The 27,455-nt window shown below is 44.7% G+C and overlaps 1 protein-coding gene and 1 long non-coding RNA gene across 3 annotated transcripts in view; one reads left to right on the top strand and one right to left on the bottom strand.

Annotated features, from left to right (window-relative positions):
* Nucleotides 1–27,455, bottom strand: part of PAG1 (phosphoprotein membrane anchor with glycosphingolipid microdomains 1) — a 55,422-nt gene that overhangs the window by 4,955 nt on the left and 23,012 nt on the right. Inside the window, exons 1-6 of one of the 2 annotated variants that reach the window (XM_041768630.1) lie at nucleotides 14,907–15,045; nucleotides 13,686–13,817; nucleotides 13,021–13,072; nucleotides 9,618–9,714; nucleotides 6,894–7,492; nucleotides 3,528–3,587 (exon numbers count right to left, since the gene is read on the bottom strand). In XM_041768630.1, coding sequence (XP_041624564.1) covers nucleotides 3,528–3,587; nucleotides 6,894–7,492; nucleotides 9,618–9,714; nucleotides 13,021–13,029 — 765 coding nt within the window. In that variant the 5' untranslated portion in view covers nucleotides 13,030–13,072; nucleotides 13,686–13,817; nucleotides 14,907–15,045. Of the gene's footprint in view, nucleotides 1–3,527; nucleotides 3,588–6,893; nucleotides 7,493–9,617; nucleotides 9,715–13,020; nucleotides 13,073–13,685; nucleotides 13,818–14,906; nucleotides 15,114–27,455 lie in introns of those variants that run through there. The other variant, XM_041768629.1, reaches the window with a different exon arrangement.
* On the top strand, nucleotides 1,802–21,992 carry LOC121498653. The gene is made up of 3 exons (XR_005989850.1): nucleotides 1,802–2,231; nucleotides 14,442–14,530; nucleotides 21,595–21,992. It is a non-coding gene; the product is annotated as an uncharacterized LOC121498653 (long non-coding RNA).

Raw genomic sequence — 27,455 nt, 5'->3', positions numbered from 1 at the left:
CAACTTTGTAAGTAGACCAGACATATTGGCATAACTCCAGGAAAACCAGGTTCTCTCTGGGTCATCTGAGGGATGGGAAGTTCAAGAGGCCTCCAGGTCCTGACTAGAGTATCATGTTTCATTCGATTTCGATTATCAGAATGCTATTCCACCTGAAAAAAGGCTCTACTACTTTAAGAAAAAAAGGGGAGAAAACAAATGTGAGATGAATGGTTCTCAGAATGTGGGCTTCAAACTGGCAGCAGCAGGATCTGGGAATTTACTGGAAAGGTAAGTCCTCGGGCCCCATCCCAGAAGCACTGGATCGGAAACACTGGGGGTGGGGCACAGTACTCTGCTGGTTTTCATGGGCACTGAAGTGTGAGAACCATTGAATGAGACTATTTGATCCACTCTTTCTGCATCAGAGCAGTCTGAAAAAGTAGGTCCTGGATTCTCACTGGCAATACACATACATCTGCAAAAGCATCATTTTCCATTAATTTTCAACTTCTCGGCATAATACTGGTTAAAAAGACATTTGCAGAAGGTGATAAGTTTTTTTTTTCCAGTGGGAAAAATTCATTCTTATTTGCCACCAGCCAACTCAGAAGTGAAATTCGCAGACAATGAACTTACAGGGTGCTCTTTCCTATTCGAAGAGTGGGCTACTTTCCAGACACACCTACTCAGTCTTGCTAATACAACCCATATAACCTCTATCAAGAGGGATTTAATTTTCTTTGGTAATGATAGATTAAACATACTGATAAAGATTTTTTGGGGGGGGTATTTTATTGTTAGAAATCATGGTTGGAAATAAGTAGAAATATCCTTCATTACCTATATTTATTTTGGCCATAATGATTGATTTATTCAAACACCCAAGAAATAAATGAACATGCCTCCTGACAGATGCTTGGCTTCCCAAGTGCAGAGAGATATTTTCTTGCTTTCACATATCTCACATACTGTGGATGAAGTTTCCAGCTGGCCGCAAACGCTTCTTAAGACAGGCCTGCTGCATGCTAACCGGTCATTTGCATGAGAACTTTTCACTGCAGGCTGGTGGTTCTGTTTTGCCAGGCCTTGACAATCCACAGATTTAGAGCCAGAGAAATCTTATCTTTGGGAAACTCTTGCCATGTGGGTCTAACCCTTCTAATCAATATTAAATTAACATTCTCATCTTAGAGATTTTAGTGGAAAAATTACTCTTGAAAGGAAGGTGTGTAATTTTTTTGAATTAGGAAGAGTTAAGGTAAGTTGTCTGCTTTTCACGGTGAGGAACATACAGAACTTATTATGTGAAAGGTGGTCCAAGCCGAAAATGTTGGACAGATGATAAAGGGTAAATCATAAGATGACAGTGAAGAGGGGACTCTTCACCTTCAGGGAAGCATCAAGGACAAACACGCCTTTACCTACATTCTTTTTTTTTTTTTTTTTTTTTTACCTACATTCTAACAATGGGGCTTGGCCTGCTTCAGCTTCTCTCCTCAACTCTCTTCCCCATGCTGCCTGCCATCAATATCCCTGCTGTTTGTAATTACTTAGGTTTTACAGGCTCCTTCATTAACTAAAAACTTGATATTATCTTTGGGCACCAACCTAACCATGCAGAGGATGTAATTTTTAATGCATATAAAAGATTCTCAAGTCTTCTGATGCTCTGTTTGAGTATTTGCCTTCTAGAACTATTATTTCTATTTTGTAGATGGGTTCCTTTCAAGCCCCCTTGCTATTTACCTTCACAATTTTTCTTTTATATCTTTCATTTTTATTATTCAGGCTGTAAATTGTTATGTTCTCATAAATTATTCTCTACCTTTTCCCTATTTCTCTTTCTATAAGTACCCCTTCCCCCATCTTTCTGTTAAATTGGGATAATAGTACTTAAAACTCAGATCGCAGTTTCAGTCTGGACTAACATTGTATTTATTGCATAAATACAGAAATAAGTGACTTCCATAATTATTTTTTCTAAAACACTTTCCTAAAATGAATACATGAGTCACAGTTCTTTAATCTGTCTTAAAAATCGACCAGTATACCAAGGTCCTATTTTCTGAAACCATTAACAATCTAAGATTAGAAGAAAAATAATTAAAAATTTTACTTAGTCTCAACTTATTTTAAAGGACTGGTTTCCAGATCTCTCATATATTCTATTTTCTTGTCCCAAGTGGGATGGCTCTGGTGCAGTGTGGACCAGACGGCTGGAAGAAGGCAAAGGAGCTGCCATGGGCCTGGTAGGAGGGCAATGCCATGGTCTGGGGAGAGAGGGTGGGGGCGGAGGGGGGCGTACAGGGGACATGGAAAGAGTGGTGTGTGAAAGAAACCCTTTTGAGATGGAATTCAGGGGACATGGCTATTGATGGAATCTGAGTACAGAGAGGAAATGGGGTGTCAAAGATGATGCCCGGGGTTCTGGCTGGTGTGACCAGGTGACTAAATGGCAGGTCCATTCCCTGGGCCAGGAAACACAGAGGCATGTGGGCATCCATCACCTATGGAAAGTTCTTCTGCTCTTTGAACTTCCAGCGTGCGACTGTAGTCTATTCCATATTTCAATACTCTGCAAAGTGCTATAATAGGTGGGGATGTACCTGCATATGTATGTCATTTTTCTACATGTACCAAATTTACCGTGCTAGGAATTCCAGACGGAAGCTTTATGCAGCTAGATAAATTAAGGTGTTCAGCTCTCTGAGCCTAGTTTTATATAATATATATACTGGCTTTTATAAACTTAATGCTTCAGTGAAAAGTTAACCAGTGAATATCTAGCCCTGGTTCTTGGGAGGATATACAGTCCCTCCTTGTTGGCTGCTATGTCTGACTGCTGCTCCAGCCTGATTTGTACTTTCTGGAGTTACCTGCTGTCTACCTCCAAAATGCCTCATTGAAACCTTCCCCTTCATCTCCCAGACTGGATTAAATTCCCTACACCCATCTGTTCCAATTTCCTGTATTTTCCAACCCATGATTAATTTCCTTCAAAGGTGGACTTCCTGACTGCTCACTAAGCTCTCATACTTAAATTTCTCTTTTCTCATTCTATTTTCTCTCCTCCTCATTCTATTTTTTTAAAAGATTTTATTTATTTATTCATGAGAGAGAGAGAGAGAGAGAGAGAGAGAGAGAGAGAGAGAGGCAGAGACACAGGCAGAGGAAGAAGCAGGCTCCACGCAGGGAGCCTGATGTGGGACTCGATCCCGGGACTCCAGGATCACACCCTGGGCCAAAGGCAGGTGCTAAACCACTGAGCCACCCAGGGATCCCCTCTATTTTTTTCTGATGCTTCTTTCTTCCTCAGTTTCTTTTACTTAGGTGACCTGTTCATCCTGTCCTCCCCCTTATCTTACCATCTGCCAGTTACTCTCTCTGAGCCATTATAAAGCCAACATCCCCAAACCCTGGTCTCCAGACATATGCTGAAGAGTATTTTAGCTTTTTTGGAGAAGGGTAACATTGACAGGCGTTTATGCAAGGAGAGAAACTATACTTTAGAGCTTTCCAGTTATTTAAAAAGCAATAAAACTCACCTCTTCTTCTGTTAGAGTTGGGTCCTCTTCCCGGGACTTGTAGGACAATGAACTAAATCTCTGTTAAAACAAACACAAGCCAAGGGAAGGTATAGTTTGAAGTCAATAATCCAGCCTTTCTTTTGCATATGTTTTGATAATCTAATAAAAATGTTTTCAAATGATTTTTAGGGAAGAAATTTTTCTACAAAGAAATTACGTCAAGCAACTGAGGATAAACACTTCTAAAAATTTGTGTGATGTTTTTCAATACCCAGTAGTATTAAATACCCAATGCCCTTTCCAGTCACTGGTGAAATCAACCCTCAAGTGAGTCCTTAATGCTGCTCCATGTCATACCACACTTGTTAGTATACCCGGTCCTGGCTCTCCTAGCTGTCTACCTCCTAGCTTCTTTTCTCTCCTCAGACTCCAACACCTCCTACCTCCTCACCCCATCCTTACTCTTAGCTGGTGACCTTGAGAAAAACTGATGAAATCTCCATGAACTTGTACCCCACCCTGCCCCCCATCTCTGTCTTCACCAATTTTCCTTCCTCCCTGTCACCAAAGAACTTTCTAAGCGCCTCTTTAATTAAGGTGATGAATGAAATCCTGTCCCCTCACATCTACTCAGGAATACGTGCTCCAGCAATTCTCCCATTTTCTTTAGATCATCAGCTTTTCCCTTCCTATGAAATCATTCCCACCCATGTGAAACCATGCTGTTATTTCTGATTCTAAATACGAAACAGCCCATCCCTTTATTAGCAGAACCTCCTAAAAGAGTTGTCTAAAAAAGCTGCCCAAATAATGGTTCTCTTCCTATTCTTTCTCTAAACCCATTTCAGTCACACTTCTGACTCTGACACTCCATAGACACCAATATCCACCATGTAGCCAATGGGACTGACAGTCCTCAGCCCTCACTTTCTGATTCATCGCTGTTATTTGCCACAGTGGCCACTCCTCTGTCCCTGAACCTTCTTTATCTGGCTTCCAGGACACTGAACTTTCCTGTTTTTCTTTCCTATTTTGGTGTCCTCTGTTCCTTTTCTTTCCCAGACTTGTGCCCTGGGAACTCCTCTAGATGCCATTACACTCATTCGATGATCTCATCCAATGTCATAGCTTTAAGGAAAAATTTCTGCTGAGGATTTCCAAGTGTACAAATCCAGCCCAGGCCTTTTCTCATAAGGCTGCTCATTCATCCAGCTCTGGATACATCCAGATACATACATCCAGCTCTGGATACTGGATACATACATCCAGTATGTATCTCAAATGAAACATGGCCAGCACCGAATACCCAATCTTCTCCAAAAACTTGCCTGCCTGTCATCCTCTCCATTTCAGTTAAGGGCGATTCCATCTTTCTGGCGGCTCAGGCCAAACCTGGGATCGTCATTATTTTGTCTTTCTTTCTTCACACATCTGGTCCACCAACAAATCTCTTGGCTCTAGTTTAGTTTCTCCCATGACTTCTGGCCTGTTCCAAGCTACCACCATCTCTTGTCTGGTTTGTGAGAATGGCCACCTGTTTGGTCTCCTTGCTCCTACCCTTTACAGTTGAATGTAACACTACAGTTAGAAGTCTCTTTTCTAAACCTAAAATAATCTGTTATTCTGCTCAAGATTTTCTAATGACCCCTGATTTATTCAGATTATGAGTAAGGGCCATAAAGGATTTGGCCCCTGATTACCTTTCTACTACTCTTATCCTGCTCATCTAGTCCCCCTCCTCTTCCCTGGATAAGCCGGGTAAGGTGCAGCCTCAGAGCCTTCACATGCCCATTCCCTCTGCTCCATCTGCTCTTCCCGACTTATTCTCACTTCCTTGAACACTTTATTCAAATGCCACCTTCACAGTAGGCATACCCCAATTCACAACTGTACTCCCACTCCACGTTCCTAATTCTGTTCTAATTTTTCTCTATAAAACTTAAAGCCTTCTAAAATGCCATATATTTTACTTACGTACATATTTATGCCTTTCTCTCCCTACTAAAATGTAAGGTCCACAGGGGCAGGAATTTTTGCTCATTTATATGTTTTGGTCACTAGTGTATTCTTAGCACCTAGAAGATTGTGTGGCATGAAGTTGGTACTCACTAAAATCTTGTGAATGAATGAAAAAAATGAATGAATATTAAATATTTCAAGTTCTCTGAATTGCTTTAAATTAGGATTTTTTATAATGGAGATGATGGGGTATTCATTCTTATATCACTATAGAAAGGTAATCTGATTCCCAGACAGATATATCCAGATTCTAATGTGGTATCTGGAGAACTGCTCACTAGTAGTGGTTAGACAACTGACTTCTTGTCTTTTTCAAGTAAAAAAAGCTTTAATTGCTTTGGGCACTATAAACTTTATGTTAGTTTTATTATCTCTGGTTATATGAAAGGCAAAACATTAGACTGCATTTTTGCATTTTATGACTAGGTTCATAGATAGACACTTGTATTGGGGCTCGCGACAGCTGGTTTCATGAGCAATACTAAAAGTCAAAATGCATTCAGAGAATACCACAAAGAATGACTGACTTGGTGTAACCTAAATAACCATAGTCAGGGTTCACATTTTGATCATGACCTCCAGATGCTTTTTAAGGCTACTATTAACTGACTAACCCCTACGTGTCCTTCCTTCCTACCAAAGCCTCAGACGAGAACTTTGCTTTTTTGCTTTTTTTTCCTGTGTAGAGAATAGAAATCAGATACTAGTTGCTTAAAGAGGAGGCCTAGTTAAATCCCAAGGAGATACTGACAACAGGAGATGTGAATTTCAGGCTACTGTGGCTCCTACATCAAGTTATCAGAAAAATAGAAGGCTGAGGCATTATTAATTCATTTTACAGCTTCGTTGACTATCTAAACTGAAGCGTTACAGGCTATTGCTTTGAAATCGCCACAAAATCTTTTACTTTATATAAAAGTATGCATAGAATCAGATACAACCAGTGGTCCTGTAAGTCTGTTCTCTCTGTGGTCCGATTCCTGAAAGGGTAAAGATCACCATGATGCTTGAGGAGCAACAAACAGAAGATGCTAAATGTGTGGCAAAGGGTCTAGTCTCCATTTAATTCCTGATCTTCAAAATGAAGAAAATAATACTCGGCCCCAATTAGACATGATGTAAACACTGGAAAATATCCAAGTAAGGTGTCAACAGAGAAATATTTTACAAACACGAGTTTTCAGTATTTTATTATTTGGAGGCAGGAAGAAGTCAAACACAGCTTACACTAAAACAGCTTTCATCATTCAACGAACCTGAAAGTGTTTGTATATATTTCCCAGAACAATGTGCCAGCCGAAGCCCAGGATTAGCTACATTAGATTCCCCATCAGGACAAAAAGCACATGAGACAAAGGAGCCCACCTTGTTGGTGTCACTGGTCCCCTCTGTGGCTCCTTCTTCTGTCTTGCTCTCTTCCTTCTCCTGGAGGTTTTCGTTTTCGTCCAGAAGTTTAACAGGGACAGGTGGTGGGGCCTCCTCTTCCGCATCACACGAATCTCTGAGAACGGCCTCTGCATTAACACTCTGTCGACACTTTTTGTTTCTGTCCACCGAGGCATATTCAGCAAAGTCTGCTTGGGGGGCTTGGGGCCCTGGAAGCTCTTTCAAGGCGGAAGTCGACTTTGATCTACTGCTCTGGCCTCTCCCTGGGTTCACAGCTGTGGCCACCTCCTTAATTTCTTTCACAGTCTCATACAAGCAGTCCTCCACCATGTTTTCTTGGGAGGAACTATCCTTCAGCACTTCATATGGCCCTTCCATCCCCAGGCCTTGGTCCCCGTCCCCGCTCCTCGTGCTGAGCGTCGTGTCCACGGCACTGTCGGGAGGAATTCTGGGCAGTTCCCGGCTCTGATGACATTTCGGCTTCCCCGTGCTGTCCTGGGAGTCCAGCAGATCTGAAGCTGACGTCTGCACCTCCTCATAATGTTGCATGCACGTCAGAGTACTGTCTTCTGAAAGAACTAAAGTGGCAGAAGTATTAAAAAGAAAAATGGAGAAAGACAATCTCTTAAATAATTATTGCAGTGAACCGGATGACGAAACGTTAGGTTAAATCAAGGTGCTTGCTTCTTACTGGACTCTGAGCTGCAAATTACAGATGATACGATTGTTAGTTGGTATTTCAACCACAGCTGAAACGAAAACCAGCGATTACGTCTTTCCAATACATTATTTAATGAGCTGTCCTAGCTATAAATGTGGTTCACGGTTACTTTCATTGCTTATTGATGGGATTCTTGTAGGCAGCGTGTCTAATGCGACCTGAGGTCTGACTCCATGAGAGGCTGGGCACCAAAACGGGGGGCATGTGTGGTAGCCACCCGCCCCGGCCTTACTGGCCACCTCCTGTTTGGAGGGAATGACTGGTGCCCATCGGCCTCTACATGGTCATGGCAGACGTGATGGAAGCAGTGAGACACAAATGTACCCTCAACCACAAGCACAAAGGGACTGTACCCCCGTGCCTCTTCAAAGGTCTTCCTTCCACCTCACCTCTCTACTACCATTTCTACCTCAAATTAGAAAGTCAACTGTGAAGTTCTTAGATGTCCACAGAGATGCACCATGTGAAACCATTCAGTCATCCTTTTAGCAAATGTTCTTTGAGTGCCTACTATGTGCCAGAGACCATTGAAGTGCTGGAGATACATCAACAAAGCAGAGCCCCGCCCTTCTGATACTTAACATCGTACTGAACAAGTTTTTAAATTACTGTCACCTCGGTTTTATATTTTTTATATACTACATAATCTTCATATGTAAATATAAAAAGTGTACGTCTGTATTTATATATTCACGCATGTATTTATCTTCTACACTCTTTATATAGTATACAGTCCTTATGTGTTATATATAGTCCTTATATATGTAGATATGTGTGTGTGATTATAACTTATGATTTTTAATCTTTTTTTTTATTGACTGGATTGGGATTTGCTAAGACCCCTGGAGCCTAGGACAGTGTCTAACACAATGTAGGCGCCACTCTATGTGTACTTAATCATCACAGAAGGGGTGAACTTTTCCCTCCCGGTCCCAGACGTGTGTATGGTGGACAGAAAACAGGCATCACAGCCTGAAGACTCTGGGGTTGAGGCTGCCCCCCGGCTTCCTTACCAGTACATGGGGTAACGAGACAACCTCTTATCTTACATCAGGTGGAAGCACTTTGTAAACAGGAAAGTGCAAAGCAAGCGTCATTGCTGTTTTTGTCAGGGAGAGCACCCAAGCGCATGAAATAGGCAGTATGCAGAGTGCTTCCAAAGGTGCGTCCAGGACTTAGCTTGCTGGCCTCAAATTAAGGATCCTCAGCACCCTATGATCTGAGGCAAATTATTAGACTCTCCCTGGTGGGCAAAATAATGGTCTCTGAAAGTGTCCAGGTCCTAATTGCTGGGATCTGTGTGTGTGTGTGTGTGTGTGTGTGTGTGTGATGTTACGTGCAGCTAAGGGCGCAAATGAACTATTAGCTGATCCTGAGATGGAATTGCAGCCTGAGCCACCCAGGGGGGACCGATGTCATCATAAGGGTCCCTTCAAGTGACAGAGGAGGCAGGGAGGGTGGAGAGAGGTGGAGATGGAGGGAGAAGCTAGGAATGAAAAAATGCAGGTGGCCTCTGGAAGCTGAAACAGGTAAGGAAACAGATTCACCTGAGAGCCTCTAGGAGGAAATGAAGCTCTGCTGGGACTCTGACTGCAGGGCTAGGAGTTCATATATTTCTGTGGGTCTAAGGCACCAGGTTTGCAGCAATCTATTGAAGCAGCAATGTGCCGCTGTTTCTTCACCTGTAAGCTGTGGAGAGTTACGAGAGCCTCTTTCCAGGAGTAATATTACTACTAGTAACAGGAATCTTACAGAAGAGTTGTAGGATGAGTGAGTATACAAATCTTGGAGCCACAGCACAGAGAAACCCATGAATAAATATTAGGTTTTCATCCAAATGAGCTTATTTGTGCTAAAACTGGTAGGAATACAGGGAGTGAGCAAGAACACACTGCCTAGTTTTTGAGCTACATATTTGGAAACCGACTTCTTCCTCAGGCGATGAGGCCTGCGTGGAAAGCCGGTATCTTTGCGGAACTTACTGTCGCCATTGGTGAGTATCCCGTTCTGCTCGCTGCTGGCAGGTGCATCTGTGGCCAGGCTGGTCACCGAACGGCTGAACATCTCCTTGTCGGAAGGCTGCAGAGCAAACACCACAGGAACAATCAGAGTGAAGCAGAGGACAGTGGCCATGGCTTTTTTTTTCTAAAAATTAAAACAGCAACAACAGAAACCCAACTCCACTTAAACTATTAAAAATTAAGCAAAATTGAATTGCTCAGTTGTACCAGTCACATTCTGAATGCTCAACAGCCACAGGTGGCTAGTGGTTACCGCATGGGATCAGGTTCAGACACGTCCGTCATGGGGCAGAGCTCTCTTGGACGGAGTTGTCCTAGACTCTTCAGGACACTGGGAATCTTCTGAGGCCATTGCCAGAGGTTTCTACCTGGTGGCCTACAAGCGGGCTACAGCTCAAGGTGAAAAGGGGACCAGAAGCCCCAAGTGCTGGTCAGAACCGACCCCAGCAGACAGCAGGCTCAGCCTCGTACCGCAAGTGCTGAAGCATGCTGTTCTTAAAGGCATATGATGCCAAGAAAAACATGCCACCTGAAGGGAAGAGACTTCAGTCTGGCCAAAGATAGACAACGTCCTTGGTTTCTGAGACTATTTCATAACCAGCCACGCCTCTGCTTCAGGGCTCACGAGAACAATCATGTATGAAGCAGCAGGTTTGCAAACCTTTCTTACTCTCCCAAATTCAGGAAGGAAGCTGGGCTCCAATGTGGAGCTCCTATGTGGAATAACATGCCAGCCTGAGCTCTAGCTATGGGCATTCAGAAAGTAAGTTGGTAGTTCACGTGTTTCTTCAAATGCCCAACTGGTTCCACACAGCAGCCTGAATCACTGCTAACGTGACCTGTTCCCACGTCTTCTCACAGAATACACAGCGTGCGTGACCCAGGGCCATACCTGGACCATGTGTCAGGATGCCACGTGGCAAGTTCTTTTTTTATTTTTTATTTTTAAAATTTTTTTTGGCAAGTTCCAATATAAACAGCTCCAGAAGCTTGGCTAGCTGGCTTCATAAGTTCTCTGACTTCTTACTGGGAACCCAATAATAATAGTAGAGAGCATACAGCTCACGCTGTGTTGCGAACCCTTACTGGAGTCAGCTGCTTCAGTGTAAGGCTGCCCCTGACCATAGAGCGCCAGGAGGTGGGTCATTGCATTAGGGTGCAGGAACTTATGGTGCAGATGCTCAAGGCACAGAAACGTCACACCTGGACAGGAGTCAGGGGTGAAGGGGGAAGGCCCCCAGGCAGGCTCACAACAGCATCACCACCCATCCCTGCTGAAGCAGCGTAATTGGGGTTCTAGCCACCACGTCTACTCTTAGCTTCCAAGAGAAAGGGCCCGCGGGGGAGCCATGAGTGAGCCTCCCTCTTTCCGCAGCCCCAAGGAACACACTACAGAGCACCCCTGTGCTTTTGGATTGTTTTAAGCTAGAGTTTAGTGGTGGCTCCTCTGGGGACTAGGAGGGAGCAGGGATGTAGCTGGCGCCAGGGGTGGGGAGGCGAGGCTGACCACAAGGGCTTCTTTGGCCTAAGTGGCGAATCTGCAAGTTGAACAGGATTTAGAAGCTGAGAGGGAGGCTCTTAGAGAGAGCGGGTGCACAGGCTGTGTGTGTGAGCTCGCACACCACCGCCCATGTGAACGTATGCTCCTGCTCGCTCACTCACTCATGCACATCTGTGTAAGAGAGGCTTTGGGGGGCAGCCTGGGTGGCTCAGCGGTTTAGTGCCACCTTCAGCCCAGGGCCTGACCCTGGAGATTGAGTCCCACGTTGGGCTCCCTGCATGGAGCCTGCTTCTCCCTCTGCCTGTGTCTCTGCCTCTCTCTCTCTCTTTCTCTCTCTCTCTCTGTGTGTCTCTCATGAATAAATAAAATCTTTAAAAAAAAAAAAAAAGAGAGGCTGTGGGGTTATTAGGTAAGGACATGGTATAGGAAGAGTTCCGTCTTCCTTCTGCCCACCTGCCTCTCTACCTCACCCAGGGCTGCTGTTGACCCTGGGTGGGCAAGCAGGCGCTGCAGGTCTACCGCAGGGGTTCTCAAACGTGAGCATCCATCAGAATCACATGGTGGGTGCCTGCTAATGGTTCCCCGGACCCCATGGATTTCAGGTGCAGCTGCTGCTGCCAGCGGTGCAGGCCACACGCGAGAACCGCTGCTCGGGAAGGATCGGGAGGGAGGACACAGATGGAAGCCCTGTCTCTGGCCCTACCCTCACCTACCACCCGGCACCCAGGAGCATGGGCGGTGATGAAGAAGGCGGGGCCTGGGACCTTCACAACAGCAGAGCTGTCCTCCACCGCCACCCCCTTCTGGACGCCACCACAGCAGCAATCTGTGCAAACAGCGCTGTGTGCAGTGGAAGCAACCAGAGCGCAGGGGGCCTGGGACGGGAGAGCCCTCCTGGGGAAGCTCTGACCCCACTGCTGGCTACATGTTTTACATCCTTTCCTCCAAAGCAGTTCTTGCGTGATCTTGAGAAAGTACCTCAGGGACTGGAAACACCTCTGTTTTAGCACTGCCATGGGGACAAAACTGATGAGATCGGCCCTGCGAATACGTGGGTGGCCCTGTCCCCAGCTGCTAGAATTGCTCAGCAAGGGGGAGGGCATAATCCTGAGTTGAGAGGACAAGGAGGACCAGGCCGCTTAGGCTGCTCCTCACCAGGGAGGATCTGAGGGGCCTGTCGGGGTCTGGTGAGAAATGGTGGACTGTGGACACCCGGCTGGGCCATAGCTCAACAACATGAGGTCACACTGGAGTCTTTAGAAAATGGGGACACAGCATAGAAACATGCTTTAGAAGAGAGATAATGGAGAGAGACCCAGGAGAACGGCACGTGACGATGAAGGCACTGAGGAGCAGCAAAGACCACCAGCACACCACCAGAAGCTAGGAGAAGGGCCTGGGATAGATTCGGCCTCCAGGCTCCCAGAAGAACCAGCCCCGCTGACATCCTGATCTCCAGCTCTAGCCCCCAGAACATCAGGACAATGCAGTTAAGAGCATTTAAGTGCTACAGTGTGGGGTCCTTTGTTATGCAGCCCTTGCAAACCCATACACGATACAGGGCTGGGGCTGGGCACAGGCCACCCTGTGTCCCTGCAGTAGTTGGGAACTCCCTCAGGATCTCTCTGGCAGCAGCAGGATCGCATCCATTTCAGAAACTCTCCCAGCCAACCTAGCTAATTGCTTGGGCCTCCAGTCACGCGGAGTAAGAATCCTACAGAGAGAGGGCACAGCCCAGGCAGCCAGCTACCTCTGGCCGAGTTCTTTCCCCTGGGTTCCTTCAGCGCATCAGCGTGTGGGAACACGCTCGGATAAGTGGCTAGGGTTTTAAAGCACACACAGACATGTGCACACGGGTCTCACCACATTCATCAGGTTCTCATGATCCCCGCTATGCTGCCTCGGCTTCTTTTCTCTGAAATGGAAAAAGGAAACATTGCTGTAATATCAAACATGCTGTCGCAAATCAAACATACACTCCCCTTTCTATCCTAATATTTATCGGCGCTTAAATCTCCCTTTTAAGATCCCGGTTTATTTTGCCAAGGAAGCAGAAGCTGGACAGTGACTCCCATAGCTCTTTTGCAGGTGTCAGGGTCTGAAGGGGTCAAGTCACAGCATGAGACCGGTCGCTTCTCTGGCTCTCCCCTTTCTCCCAGAGTAGAAAATACAAGTTTACAACAAAAGGACTGGGAGGCACGTTCCTGAGTAGAAACTGTTCATACCTAGAATACTAGAAAAGGATTTTGCCTTTTTTTTTTTTTAAAGGAAATCCAGACAATTCTCAATTCTTCATCTGTCTTAACTCAGAATCTTTGCAACATTGACTGCACCCTGCAACGGGACTGAGAAAATAATGAAAGAAAATACAAATTTTGGCACGTCGGGAAGGATACATGCTCTCAGGATGAGTCATATGTACTTCCAGTCTATGGAAAAGTCCATCGAATAAAAATAGAATTTATTTTTACTCTGGACAGTCTAAAGAAAGCCATCAGTACTAGAGAACACATTTCCCTTATACGTACAAAGCAACAGTGACACCCAGTGGGAGTGAAAATAATTACAGGCAGGCCCTCGCAAGTCCAAGGGAGCAAACACTGCCTGCTGGCCATCTTCTGCTCAGACTCAGAACCCGGCTGTAGAGCCCCAGGTCTAAACTGGGAAGGGAAAAAAAAAATTTTTTTAAATAAAAAAAATAATAAACTGGGAAGGGATTAGAAGGTCACTTGGTTCAGAGTCCATCTGTCCCCCTCCTGATGGAGACCTCAGGGTATTAGTCATCTCCAGACTTGTAAGTGACCCTCGTTGAGTCTCTCCTGAGGTCACTGAGAGGAGGGTTTAGAGGAGGGCTGACTGGTCTACACCGACCCCACAGCACCAATCCACTGGGAGGCTGCCCATGCCCCAACAGTGTTCAAACACTGGGAAATTACTCCCTGTGAGAAAGAGTTTTGCTCCTGAGCAAAGATCTCTTTGCCTGGGTGGGGGGGGGGGGGGGAATAGAGATTTTTTTTTAATTAAATTTATTTATTTATGATAGTCACACACACACACACACAGAGGCAGAGACACAGGCAGAGGGAGAAGCAGGCTCCATACACCGGAGCCCGACATGGGATTCGATCCCGGGTCTCCAGGATCACGCCTTGGGCCAAAGGCAGGCGCCAAACCACTGCGCCACCCAGGGGTCCCTAGAGATTTTTATATGAGGGAGACAGGGTGGGGGAAGAAGTAGCATAGACAAAAGACAGGATGATTATTTCTGTTCATCTCTCGCATAGGAAAATCAACCTGTTCCTTAAACTGCACTTCTAGATTACAGATCTTGAGGAAAACGATCCTTTCAACTACGTAACAGCAATAATTCTCGGTAAGTCTCAAGGGGCAGCAAAAAGGGGGTCTTGACTGCGCGGCGTACTCAGATCTGTAAATGTCCACAGATGGGAAGGCGATACACACTTTAACAAGGATGTGCTCTGGAGAACGCCAGGAATCTCGTTCTGGGAAGTTTCGTACGTAAGGGTTCTTCCAATCTCTCCTCGGCAATATCCGATTGAGATTTTCGTTCAAACTACTAAAAAAACATCCTGGGATGCTTTACAGTAGAGACGTTAGTTTTAACACAGGGGTTTCTGTGACAACAGAAACAGGTCTACGTAGCGGGATTCCTTTTGTAACGTGCCTTCCCTGTGAGGACCCTTCTGGGTCCAGGGAAGGGGTTATTTTAGGGTTCCAGGGGATCTCACCTGTCACAACTGGAGCACAGGAAGATGAGGAAGCTGATGAGGAAGAATGTGGCCACGGTGGCCAAGCTGCCCCACAGGACGACCTGCACTTGCCCGCTGCTCAGCATGTCCTCTGAGGGTCCCATGGTGGGAGCAGGAGTGGCACAAGCAGAGGGAGCCTGTCAGTCCTTCAGAGGTGGGCACATGGGCGCGGAGTGCTGCGTCCTCCTGCAGAGAGACCACTGGGTTTTATTTTTTTTTACATTAAATTTTTTTTTGGATTTTTAAAAATTTAAATTCAATTTGCCAACATATAGTCTAACACCTAGTGCTCATCCCATCAAGTTCCCTGCTTAGTGCCCGTCACCCAGTCACCCCCAACCCCTCCCCTTCTGCGAAACTTTGTTTCCCGGAGTCAGGAGTCTCTCATAGTTTGTCTCCCTCTCTAATTTTTCCCCACTCAGTTCCCCTCTTTTCCCCTATAATCCCTTTCACTATTTTTTATATTCCCTGAATGAGTGAAACCATATGATGATTGACCTTCTCCAAGTGACTCATTTCACTCAGCATAATACCCTCCAAGTTCCATCCACGTTGAAGCAAATGGTGGGTATTCATCCTTTCTGATGGTTCAGGAATATTCCAGTGTATATACAGACCACATCTTCTTTATCCATTCATCTGTCGAAGGACATCATGGCTCCTTCCACAACAGTTTGGCTATAGTGGACATTGCTGCTATGAACATGGGGGTGCAGGTATCCTGCCGTTTCACTGCATCTGAATCTTTGGGGTAAATCCCCAGCAGTGCAATTGCTGGGTCGTAGGGCAGGTCTATTTTTACCTTTTTGAGGAACCTCCACACAGTTTTCCAGAGTGGCTGCACCAGTTCACATTCCCACCAACAGTGTAAGAGGGTTCCCCTTTCTCCACATCCTCTCCAACACTGGTTATTTCCTCTCCTGTTAATTTTCCCCATTCTCACTGGTGTGAGGGGGGATCTCATTGTGGTTTTGATTTGTATTTCCCTGATGGCCAGTGATGCCAAGCACTTTTTTCAAACAACTCACATGAAGTGACACAATCTCGTAATGAGCGCATGTCAGGAGGCAGGCTTTGAGCAAAGTCGGGGCGCTGTGTGCAGGGTGTGCTGGGCTCCCCTGGACACCTGCTTCTGGGCAAGTTCCCTCAGTCATCTAGACCTTTTTTTTCCTCATCTCAAAAAGTACAGCAGGAGTGCACAAATGCCCCCAGGACAGTGTTTGAGGCAGTGGATAGCTTATTATTTTGATATGTTTGCGGATAGATTCTTAAGGTCTTCAAAAAAATAAGATTGTATGTATTCCATCGCAAATAAATGCTTATTTGGATTCCCCCCGGTCCCAGGGCACTATAAAGCATTTATTGTAGCTTTCACAAAAATGTAGTTCACATCTCCTCCCTACCCGCATCCCCCTAGATCCCAAACCTGCTTTTCTTTGAGAAAGCTGAAGGCCAGTACAATTAATGGAAGAGAATGTCTTTATCTTCACCTTCGTAACTGTTACCTGTTGTATGTTATTATTTTCAGGGCCAGCTTTCACTGAGCTTCTGTGAGTGCTCAGGAAGTACATTTTCGTTTGTTCTTCTTCTTTTTTTTTTTAAAGATTTTATTTATTCATGAGAGACAGAGAAAGAGGCAGAGAGAGAGAAAGAGGCAGAGACACAGGCAGAGGGAGAGGCAGGCTCCCTGTGGGGGAGCCCAATGTGGGACTCAATCCCAGGACTCCGGGATCACACCCTGAGCCAAAGGCAGATGCTCAACCACTGAGCCACCCAGGTGCCCCCAGGAAATACATTTTCAAATGAACAGATCAAAGTATGTGCTAAGAATACATACTTCGCCAGCAGTAAATAGGACCTATTTATAAACCACTACAAGTGAAGCATGAGAGCTGTACTTCGCACATCTTAGTACCTGGCATGTCCTGGGACTCTTGCTAAATGCTTTCTTCATTTAATTGCTGCTATCAGCCTGTGAAGAAGGCCCTGCTTGTCCCCATTCCTCAGACAAGAAAGTTGAGTGGCAGAGATATTAAGTTCCCCTGAGATGTCGCAGATGTTAAGTGGCAGGTGAGGATGTGAGTCCAGTCATTTCTGACTCCCAAACCTGTAGTCTTAGCCCCTAGAGGAAGCGCCTTCTCAACGGGGGCGACAGCTTGCTCTGTTCCAGCTACAAATCCATCAGATGAAAATGGTCACATGAGTTTTGTGAGATATTTTGAGTTATAGATTTGGAAAAATAGAGTATATTAAAAATAAATGATCATCTGGGAACATACAGGCTTCCAGTTACGGAACGGATAAATAGCAGGAATAAAAGGCCCGGCTCAGGGAACACAGTCAGTCATACTGTAAGAGTATTGCATGGTGACAGATGGGAGCCACCCAGTGCGTGAGCAGAGCATGACATATAGAGAAACTGGACACCTGAAACTAATGTAACATTGTGTCAACTACAGTCAAAAAGTTTTTATTTTTTATTATTTATTTTTTTAAAGTTTTGTTTTAAATTAACAATTATCTCTTGCCAGAGAGGCCTTGCTTAAAGAACATCTGCTTTGTTCAATTTTAGAATATTCTAACTTAAAAGGAACAGTCTTAATCTCAAGTTTCGCGAATAAAGTAAGCGAATTACTGTCTTAATCAGAGCTCAAAAATTTTTTTTTCTTGCAAAAGACCATCCACAGTTATGCTCACACACAATATGCTCCACTGAAAGCGCTCTAAGTACGTCTCAGGAGCACTGCGCTGTCTGCATCAAGCCAGCACCTGGAGGGCTTGGTGCCTAACAGGACTGTCCCTTGAACGGGCTTGGAGAATAAGAGCCACCTCGGCAAAGGCAGTGCAACTGGACCAAATCTCCTCCAAGTGAAACACATTGCATGTATCTGAATATTTAAGACTGAAGAACAATACAAAGCTGGAGAAAAGGAAACTTTTACCTAGAGTGTATTCAGAGAGTATCCTAGGTGAAGTCCATGTTTTCCTTAGGTCCCTGAATCAACACAAACACTTCCTAATGCTCTGTAAATATATAAGCGTACAGTCTCCTGGGTAATACTGAACACCTTTCTTCCCATGCTGGTTATATATTATGCCTGCAAACAATACACGCATACGCATACCGTAATGGATGGTCAAATTGCTTCGGCATGTTTGCCCCTGGACAGCTATAACTGAATGAAAATAACCACCACTTCTCTTCTGGTTTGTTGAAGCAATGAATAATTCACTTTAAATTTAGACTACAAATTGGCCCCACCATCAGTTACTAAAATATATTCAAGCAAGCACATAAATCACGGCGACCTATGAATATATATGAAATAAATTTTTTTTAATATACAGGCCCAAAGCATAACACATTTTAGGAAACACAAACAAAAGAGATCTGTCGTGCAGGCATTTGAGCGTTCCCTCCTTTGTTCACTCATTCACTCAGACAACAGATTTAATCAATGTCTATTTATAAAGTGCCAGATTCCTAGAAAACAGTTTGCTGTGTGAATTATTCAAAAGCCAGATATCCATCCAGCAAACGGGTGTGCAATCTGTAGGACCTTTCTCTTTCTGCACACGTTTCTCGTCTTTTCTCTCTCTCTCTCTCTCTCTCTCTCTCTCTCTCTCTCTCTCCTCTCAACGGGGAAGGCCAGTAGAATACAATGAAGTAGGTGGGGTGTCCAGCCTATCGGAACAGTGTAGGGAAAAAGAGGATGATATCAGATTATTACAAGCTACTGAATGAAAGATGTACCTCAGGGAAAATGTGTCAAAGCTCCAGGCTTCCTCGCACTTCAACTAAGATTTGTTGAAAAGCTACTAAAAGAACTACTTTTTCCTGGACAAGAATCTCACAAGGGAAAGAATGACTGTCATCGTGTTTCTGAGTCACACTGCGACCCCTAAGGACAAGGGCTCCTGTTGTTTGGGCAGCTTCCACCTGTCTGAAGCCTCTGGTGGAACTCTTCGGGAGGACCAGGTCACAGCAGTGGTGGGCAGCACACAAGAGCAGCCACCCTTTAGGGGCCTGGTGGAGGGCAAGGCTTTACACACATATGACCTTCGGACCCTCACAGCAGATCTGAGGGGGGTGAGGGGTGTTATTCCTATGCTACAGAAAGTCTGCGCCAATTCTTCTCTCTTGTTCTCTTCCCTTTTCTGTTTCCAAATGCTCTTGCCCATTCCTTCTGTGGTCATCTCCTTCCATTTTGGGGTCTTATCTACAGTTAAGATAGATAACTGTGTGCTGTAGATGGGCTGCCCCCCAAGGATGCAGATGCACATAGACTTCCATGTTCTCTTTTCTTGGTGGGGTTGAGAGTATGGGCCTTGTGTAGGCCCACAAGACTAGACCTCATGCACTTGTTTCATTGAGGTTAAACGCCATGCTCGGGGCTCAATTTAGTTTGGTCTGAGCAGTGAGGGGATCGGATCGGTGTCTCCCTGTGGCTGGAAGGTTTCTCTCAGGACTAGCAATAACAGGTCAGAATAGGAGGACAAAAAGCACAGTGTTTGGGAAATAAAAAGTCATCCTGAAAAGGAAGGGTTCCTGCCACAATGACAACATCTGCCAGACCAAACGCTGTGCCCCTCTACCAACCAAGTTCCACATGGAGAAGATAATCTAAAGTTCCAAAGTCTGTGATACTGTTACTGGTCCTCAGGACCACCTTATTTTCCGTGAATGCGTATATCGAGTATGGTTATTTTCTGAGTTTTCAGAATGAATCCAAAGCAGTAGGACAATCTGGACACCATGAAAAATTTGGAGCGATCTCTCATTATTTTTTCATGGAGACATTTAAGCCTTTTTCTTTCAATCCTATTCTTACCTGACTCAATAACATTGTGTTCAACTGTGGAATATTATTCCTTCAAAACTTAAAAAATATTTCATTGCCAGACCACATGAGTAAATTATTCTCTGAGTTAACTCAACAGAGGGAAAAGGAACACCATTCCCTGTACCTCAAAGAACATTATGGCACTCCAATGCCCACTAAGATGAGTTGCAGAAGATCATCATATTCCTGAAAGATTAATAGTTGTGTATCAATTATTTTTGTTTTAAAATAGACCTCATTATTGGCTGCAGTGATGTACATTCACGGCTGAGACTGTCCCTTAATACAAGTGTGTGATATTGTAAAATAGGCAATGGTATACCATCCCCCCACCCCCACTGCTTTAATATAATTCAGTCTACTGTGGGAACTTGTCATTTGGCCTGAGAAAGGTCAGTACTTGAGGTTAATAGAATTTCCGCTGGGGATCCTCTGAAAGGATCTGAAAAGTTGGTCTGAATAATAATTTTGGACATAATTATTTTGCTCCATAATCTCTTATCCTTTTATATCCATTCATGTTTTTAACCAGTATGTGATTCAATCCGAAAAAACGGATTTTTACTTTAAAAGCAGGTGTCGGGATGCCTGGCTGGCTTAGTGGTTGGGCGCCTGCCTTCGGTTCAGGTCATGATCCTGGGATCTGGGATCGAGTTCCGCATTGGGCTCCCTGCGGGGAGGCTGCTTCTCCCTCAGCCTGCATCTCTGCCTCTGTCTCATGAATAAATAAATAAATCTTAAAAAAAAAAAAAAAAAAGCAGGTGTCACTATTAACCACAAGGTGGCGGTATGACCCTATTCTAGGCCCCAATCATCAGCCTCCTCAAAGACCCTCATTCTGGCTGTTTGTGCCTTGTGTTAGGTAGGTATTTTATCTTCATTAGCTAGACTCTCGGCCCCCAGAATCAATTCCAAAAGAAAAGAAGAAAAAAAAAACCCGAGATGAAATTAATGAAAGGTGATGACCAAATGACAGCCTTTGGGGTTTTTTAAAATAACACTCTTAACAGGTAGGTGCTCTCCATCACAGTAAATTGTGTAAGTAACAGTTTGGTAGAGTTGGGGGATAGCCAGTGAGATTAGGATAGACAGAGGCAGACACCTGAATTCCTCTGAAGCAGGCTTAGGTTGGTAATGATAGTCATTACCATTTTATAGCTGTCCTACTCAACTCATAATTAAGCATGACAGTCACCACCTCCACTCGTGACCCCTCACTGACAGGCAAAATAAGGAGGGCAGGACCCAACCCCATGGGAATCCCTCCTTCCTGGTCACTACCAGGTGTGGGAACCATGACTTTACGAGCTACAGAACAAACAAATTTAACGATGGCCGATGGCCGAGGAGCCTGTTTCTCTGCTGGGCTCCTGTCCTATGAGGTGCATGGGCAAATGTACAGGCTAAGGTTCGATAAACCCCTCAAAAGAATTCTCAAGTCCCCTGAAAGAGTTTTTGGCTCAAGTATCAAGTACTTAAATTCAAGGAAATTTCTCCTCAGATTAAAGAGAACCCTGAAAAAGGCAAGCCTGCTATGCTGGACTCTGGATGGGCGTGCACCAGGCTTGCGCCAAGCACGGGGAGCCACTTACACGAATGTTTGCCATCCATTTGCTAAGGCACAAAGGTTCTCTGCCAAATAAGGTCATCCCAAAGATGGCCCTATTGCCTTTTTTTTTCTTGGGGTTGGGGTTGGGGAAAATACACCCAAAGAGCAGAAGGTGGTGAAGGACTCCAAGGTAAGATTTTCTTGTTTCCAGTTTCTTGAACTATAAATTTTAAACCATTGCTATGGAGCAATGACTTCACATTTCTTTCTGCAGCAGCTGAAGAGAAGCACACCACCTATGAGCACAAGAGAAAGGAACCTGGAACTCTTTAACGTCACTAACTGACCCTGTTTATCAAGGGCTGCTGCTGAAGGCAGAAAGCCAGGCATTCATTCTAAGAGCCAGTTATAAATCCTTAAGGCCATCTGTCAGTGTAACCTGATTACTTTTTGTATGTACCAAATGTATTGATCCACACGGGAAACGGGAAAGCTGGTCCTTTCAGGGGGAGGGGTCTTGCTTGTCTTCAAAAGTACATTAAACTTACATTACAGAAATCATATAGTTTGTTGCTTATAAAAGCCCCATCGCCATTTTGGTTTTTTGTCTTTAGAAAAGCCAAGAGGTAAGAGACTTTGATGGGTAAGGAATAACTTCTAAGGTTGCTTTTGCTCCTATCCTGACTTGAAGACTAATTTGCAAGGTTAATTTTTTATTTTGTTCAGGATTTTATTTATTTAGTTAGAGCAATGGAGAGGGGGAGAGAAGGGAGGGGCAGGGGGGGAAGGAGAGGGAAACTCTCAAGCAGACTCCATGCTGATCATGACCTGAGCTGAAACCAAGAGTCAGATGCTCAAATGACTGAGGAGCCACCCAGGCGCCCCTCATTTTTTAATTTTTTAATGGTGAATCTCAAGAGAGAGGGAGGGAGGGAGGGAGGGAGGGAGGGAGGGAGAGGGAAAGAGAGAGATACTGACTGATTCATAGAGACCAGGTGAGGTTCACAGGTAAAAGGGTTTCATTTTGCATAAGCAAGTCTTCATGGAAAGTGTGCCATTTGGGCTCTGTGGTCTATCTCTTGGGTCTTGCATGTTTGCTCATCTGATCTAACTTTAAAGTTCCTGGAGGGTGGAGACCTGTCCACCTCATTTTCCACCCTAGTCTCAGCATCTACATAAATTGGAAAATAGGAGGCAATGAAGAAGTTTTTTTACTACACACTTATTTCTGTAGGAAAACCGAGGAGTAAATTCCCGAGCGCACTCTCAAAATGCAAGTTTAATAATTTATAAGGTAAGGGAGAGAAGGAGAATAAAAGAGATGAGCACATCAAGCAAATAATTAAAAAATAAGCCAAGTATGTCTTAAGGCAATACCTTAACTCCGGAATAAACACAGCCACCTGGCTTCTTTGTACTGTCACCGAAGCAGCCGTCTCTTGAGAACAGGCACAGCGGTGGAAATGTGGGTGTCTGCGTACATGGATCCTCACCAACTGTAGCAAGCCTCTCAGCCCGGCGGGGGGATCCAAGGAGGTCCCCGAGCTTGGTGTTCCTCTGACCCCTTCCCAGCAAGGGCTTTTCATGCCCTCCTGTCTCTTCCCTCCCTCAAAAGGCGCTGGGGCTTACCTGTCTCAAGGGAAAGAGGAGCCTTCACTATTCTTGGCTCTCCTTCCCACGGTTTTCATCTGATGAAAGCCTAACTACTCTTTAGATCTCAGTTTAAATGTCACTTCCTTGGAGCAACGTTCCTGATGCTGCACTTCAATCCCCTCCCCCTACACACACACACACATACACATACACACACACACACACACACACTTTAGTTTGGGCCTGTTTTGTAAAAGCTTGTAAAGCTTTTCCCTTCATGGCACTATTCAGAATTGAAATGATGAAGCTCTTTGCTGTCTCGTCTGCTGGTCTAAGTTCCAGAAGGGAACGCTGTGAACAGACCTATCTGGTTCACAGCTGCAACTCCAGTGTGCGGCACACACTAGGCACTTAATAAATACCCTGAATGAATGAACAGTTGAGTGAACTAATAGATCAGAGGAGAAAAAGCACCCAAGAGGAGGTGAGTATTGACCAGGCCTTCAGAGACAGTAAGGATTAGAAGAAACTGCTCTCTCAATCTTCTCAAATGGTGTTGAAATTGCATGGGGATGTGAGGAGTTTTTTTGTTTGTTTGTTTGTTTTTTTAAGATTTATTTATTTATGATACAGATATATATATATATATATATATATATATATATATATATATAGAGAGAGAGAGAGAGAGAGAGAGAGAGAGAGAGAGAGAGAGGCAGGCAGAAACACAGGAGGAGGGAGAAGCAGGCTCCATGCCAGGAGCCCAACATGGGACTTGCTCCCGGGACTCCAGGATCGTGCCCTGGGCCAAAGGCAGGTGCTAAACCGCTGAGCCACCCAGGGATCCCGCATTGAGGAGTTCTAAGTCTGCTTGTCAGACTACCTGACAGATAGATTTCCATTGTGCTGCCTTCGTCCCTCCTATGATCACCTTGACTCTACCCACGTAGAGACCTGCCACATATCAGTGTTGACTCAAAGGCTTGAAATCAAAGACACTGAAAAAGCCTAAGTGAGTATATGCTATGTGCCGGCCACTTTTCTGCACATTACAATTTTTTCATCCTTCTTGGTGCTCTGGCGTAGATACCACTGTATCTATTTATGGTTGAGGACACCGAAGCTCGTAGGTAAGTGCCATGTCTAGGGTCACACAGCCATAGGTTTCCTGACTCAGTATCCCTGGCTCTTTCTACTACAGCGTTATGCCCCACAATGTGTTCTCGGGGAGTGGGCGGTGGCCCGCCCCATGCTGTTCACAATGCCCAGGTGTCCGCCTGTCTGGGACATAGGAGCCCCATTCTTCTTCTTGGCCATTTTAACTTCCCTCTATCATGACTAGAGGGAAGAATGCTCACTCTCTTCTGGTTTGCTCACTGCTCATTCCCAGCTGTGCATTCATCACGTGTCCTCCTTCCAAGGAATCTAGAAGACTATCTGGCCCTTGCCCCGATGACTTTGCTGGAATCCTGTGAGGATTTGGTGTTTGCACAAAGGTCAGTTTACCAAGACCAAGACTTCACAGTCCCCCGCAGTTAAGCATTATTTGCATTGTTTTTATTTGACTTCTTAGGCACAGGTTTCAGCCAGGTTCCTTTTCCTAAAAGATGTAACCAAAAACAACCTAAGTTTCTTTGCTGAGAGGTTCCGAAATTTCCTGCTCGACCTAAATGCCTCTCAAATCCTCCATTCATGGCTGGTGATATTTAAATGATGAGATGTATCTTAAGAGCTGGTTGGACTGTGGGTGGACCCCTAATTACAAATGCTGCAGGGTCCATCACGTACCAATTAGCTTGTACCAAGCCCTCACCCTAACCATGCTCTCCCATTGAGACTGCACATCAAAGGGTGCTTCCTCTGGGAAAGGGGAACCCTCAAGATGGAAGAAGAGGTGGAATTTAAGAGTAGATGGCAATGTAAGTTAGGTGCCAGAGGAATCCCATTTTACAGCAGTGGGTTCATCATGAGCTAGAGCAGAGTTAGATTAAGCAGTCAGCTGTCTCTACTGCACGCCAGTCTGATGCCTTTCTGCATCCTCCGGGAAGGGCGACTGACTCTGGAGTTAATGTGTTCCGTGGGTGCGGGGAGAACGTGGCTCAACATGCCACCTAGTGCCTGGTGCACCACGGCCATCTTCCTTCTCATCTTGACTATATTTTTAGAACACTATGAATTCTTTCTATTACAGAATCAGCAGAGAAAATGCTTTTTATTGACTCCTAAAAAACACAATCAGAATCTTCAAAAAAAAAGAGAAAAAAAAGAAAAAAGCAAAACAACACATCCCTGCAAGTTACTTGCTTCTGTTACTGGGAACTACTCAGGAGGGCTGGGACTAGTTACGTTAGAATATGTCAGAACTTGTATTTGAAAGCACAGGTTTTCAGGGCTCATCCTTAAGGCTTTCTGCCAGGAGCTGAGTACTCAAGAGCTCTAGAAAATTCCCAAGCTCCTTGCAGAGAAGTGGCAGGACAACGGTTCTAGTAGAACAGAGCTTCTCAAAGGGTGGGACTGACCAGAAACCTCGGTGTCTTCTGGGGACTGGTTAAAAATATAGACTTCTGGGCTTCCCTGAGGCTTATGAATCAGAAAGTTTGGGGTGGGGCCCATAAATCTCTATCTTTTTAAAGATTTTATTTATTTATTAGAGAGACAGAGAGAGAGAGAAAGAGAGAGAGAAAACGCAAGTGGGTGAGGGAGAAAGAGAAGCTGACTCTGCAGGGTTTGATCTCAAGACCCTGAGATCATGATCTGAGCCAAAATCAAGAGTTGGAAGCTCAACCAACTGAGCCACCCAGGTGTTCCCCATAATCTTTTAATAAGCCCCCTAGGTGACTGTGATGCAGGCTGAAATTTGAGAAGACTATTCTAGAACAGACTTTTATATACCTATAGATCACCTAGGGATCTTGTTAAGGCACAGATTCTGAATTCTGTGTTTCTAACTGGTTCCCAGGTGAGGTCTAGGCTGCTGGCCTGAGGACTACATTTGGAGTAGTACTCAGGTACATGATCATCTTCATTCCAACTAGGGTTGCAGGGTCATCCAGCCAGATCCTTAGTGAAGGTTGGTCTTCATCTCATTCAAAGTCATGTGAAGATGAAATCAGAGCTCCTGTGTCTTAGGACTTTCTTGGTTACCATACGAGTACTCCAGTAAAAGGCAGTTCCTGACTAATCCAGAGTCCCATAAAATGCCAGTGAGTAGACATGTCATTGTCTGTTCTTTTCCACAATATGTTCAACCAAACCAAAACCTTCCATGGCTCTATTTCTCCTGAAAAAATGAGGTTATTTATAAGGTTTCTTTCCAGCTCTACCATTTTATGAAAGTAGCCAGAAATTCCTCAGGTCTAAAATAAAACTTCAGGGCTTTCCACCCAAAGGGAAATATCGACCCAGCAAGAACATGAAATTCTCAGTGTGATCAATAGTTTCAACTCCCCAGAAAGCATAGTCTTAGTCATTCCCAGGTAAACCTGACAAGGCTGCAGCAGTTATAGGAACATCAGGAGGAAAAATCATAAGCAGCCTTTTCAGTCAGTGTCCAGTGCCAGGAATCAATCCCGACAGCCCCTGCAAAACATCAACTGCTCTTCTGGCAAGCCCACCACTGGACATTGGCAGCAGAGCTAAATTTTGAGTCTGTTTTTTTCATCAGCACCTAGCTGGCATATTTACACATTTATAATTCATGTTTATAACAGCTTTTAAATAAAACACAAAGACAAAACTAAAAATATGTAGATGGGCATACACAGGTAATGGAGAGAGAAAAATGCTGCTACTGGAAACTTCTGAGGCCTTTTAAAGGCACATGCCCAAATTTAGGAAGATTTTACAGAGAAAACAAGTCTGAAAGGGATCTAATTTCCAACCTCAGTACTCGATAAGCTTGAAGAGGTTCCAAATGCAATAGAACATTCTGGAGAAGTCCTCTGTCTCTATTGTTAATGACGGTCAGCTCTTTGGGTTGGTTTCATCGGTTTCTTAACTATTATCTCTGATATTCCTCACTCTTTAACACAAAGGCACAAAGTGTATTTTATTCTGTGACACTCCGTAATTCATTAAAAAAAAAATTGTGAAATACCTGCTACGTACCAAGCACTGTTTCATCTTGAATATGAGATTACACGGGTCTGAGGCAATTATATTGCAAAATTCAATATGCAAGTGAAGAAAAATGTTTCGAATTAAGTTCCTAATACAGAGCTATAGTTTGATCAAAGATTTTTTTTTTTAAGCCCATTGTTGAATTCCAAGCACGTGAAATCAGAGGGAAACAAAAAGCCACAGGCCCTTTCACTCCTACCATATTGCATTAGTCACAATAATTGTAGCCTGATTCCATCCGGCTTGATGGCAGAGGCGCAGTGGCACTGTCGCAGCTGCAGTGCCCTTGGACTGATGCTGTTTCAAGCTGAGAACTGTCCTCAATGTGTCTGGTGGACTGCAGAGCCAGCCTCTGCGTGTTGGCGGGGTGGGAAGGACCACTTCCCCGCATGTGCTCAATCACAGTCAGGGTCGGCCAGCCTC

The sequence above is a fragment of the Vulpes lagopus genome, chromosome 9, assembly GCF_018345385.1.
Source record: "Vulpes lagopus strain Blue_001 chromosome 9, ASM1834538v1, whole genome shotgun sequence".
Taxonomy (NCBI): Eukaryota; Metazoa; Chordata; class Mammalia; order Carnivora; family Canidae; genus Vulpes; species Vulpes lagopus.
The sequence above is the reverse complement of the archived record's forward strand: the minus strand, read 5'-3'. Positions and strand labels throughout refer to the sequence as shown.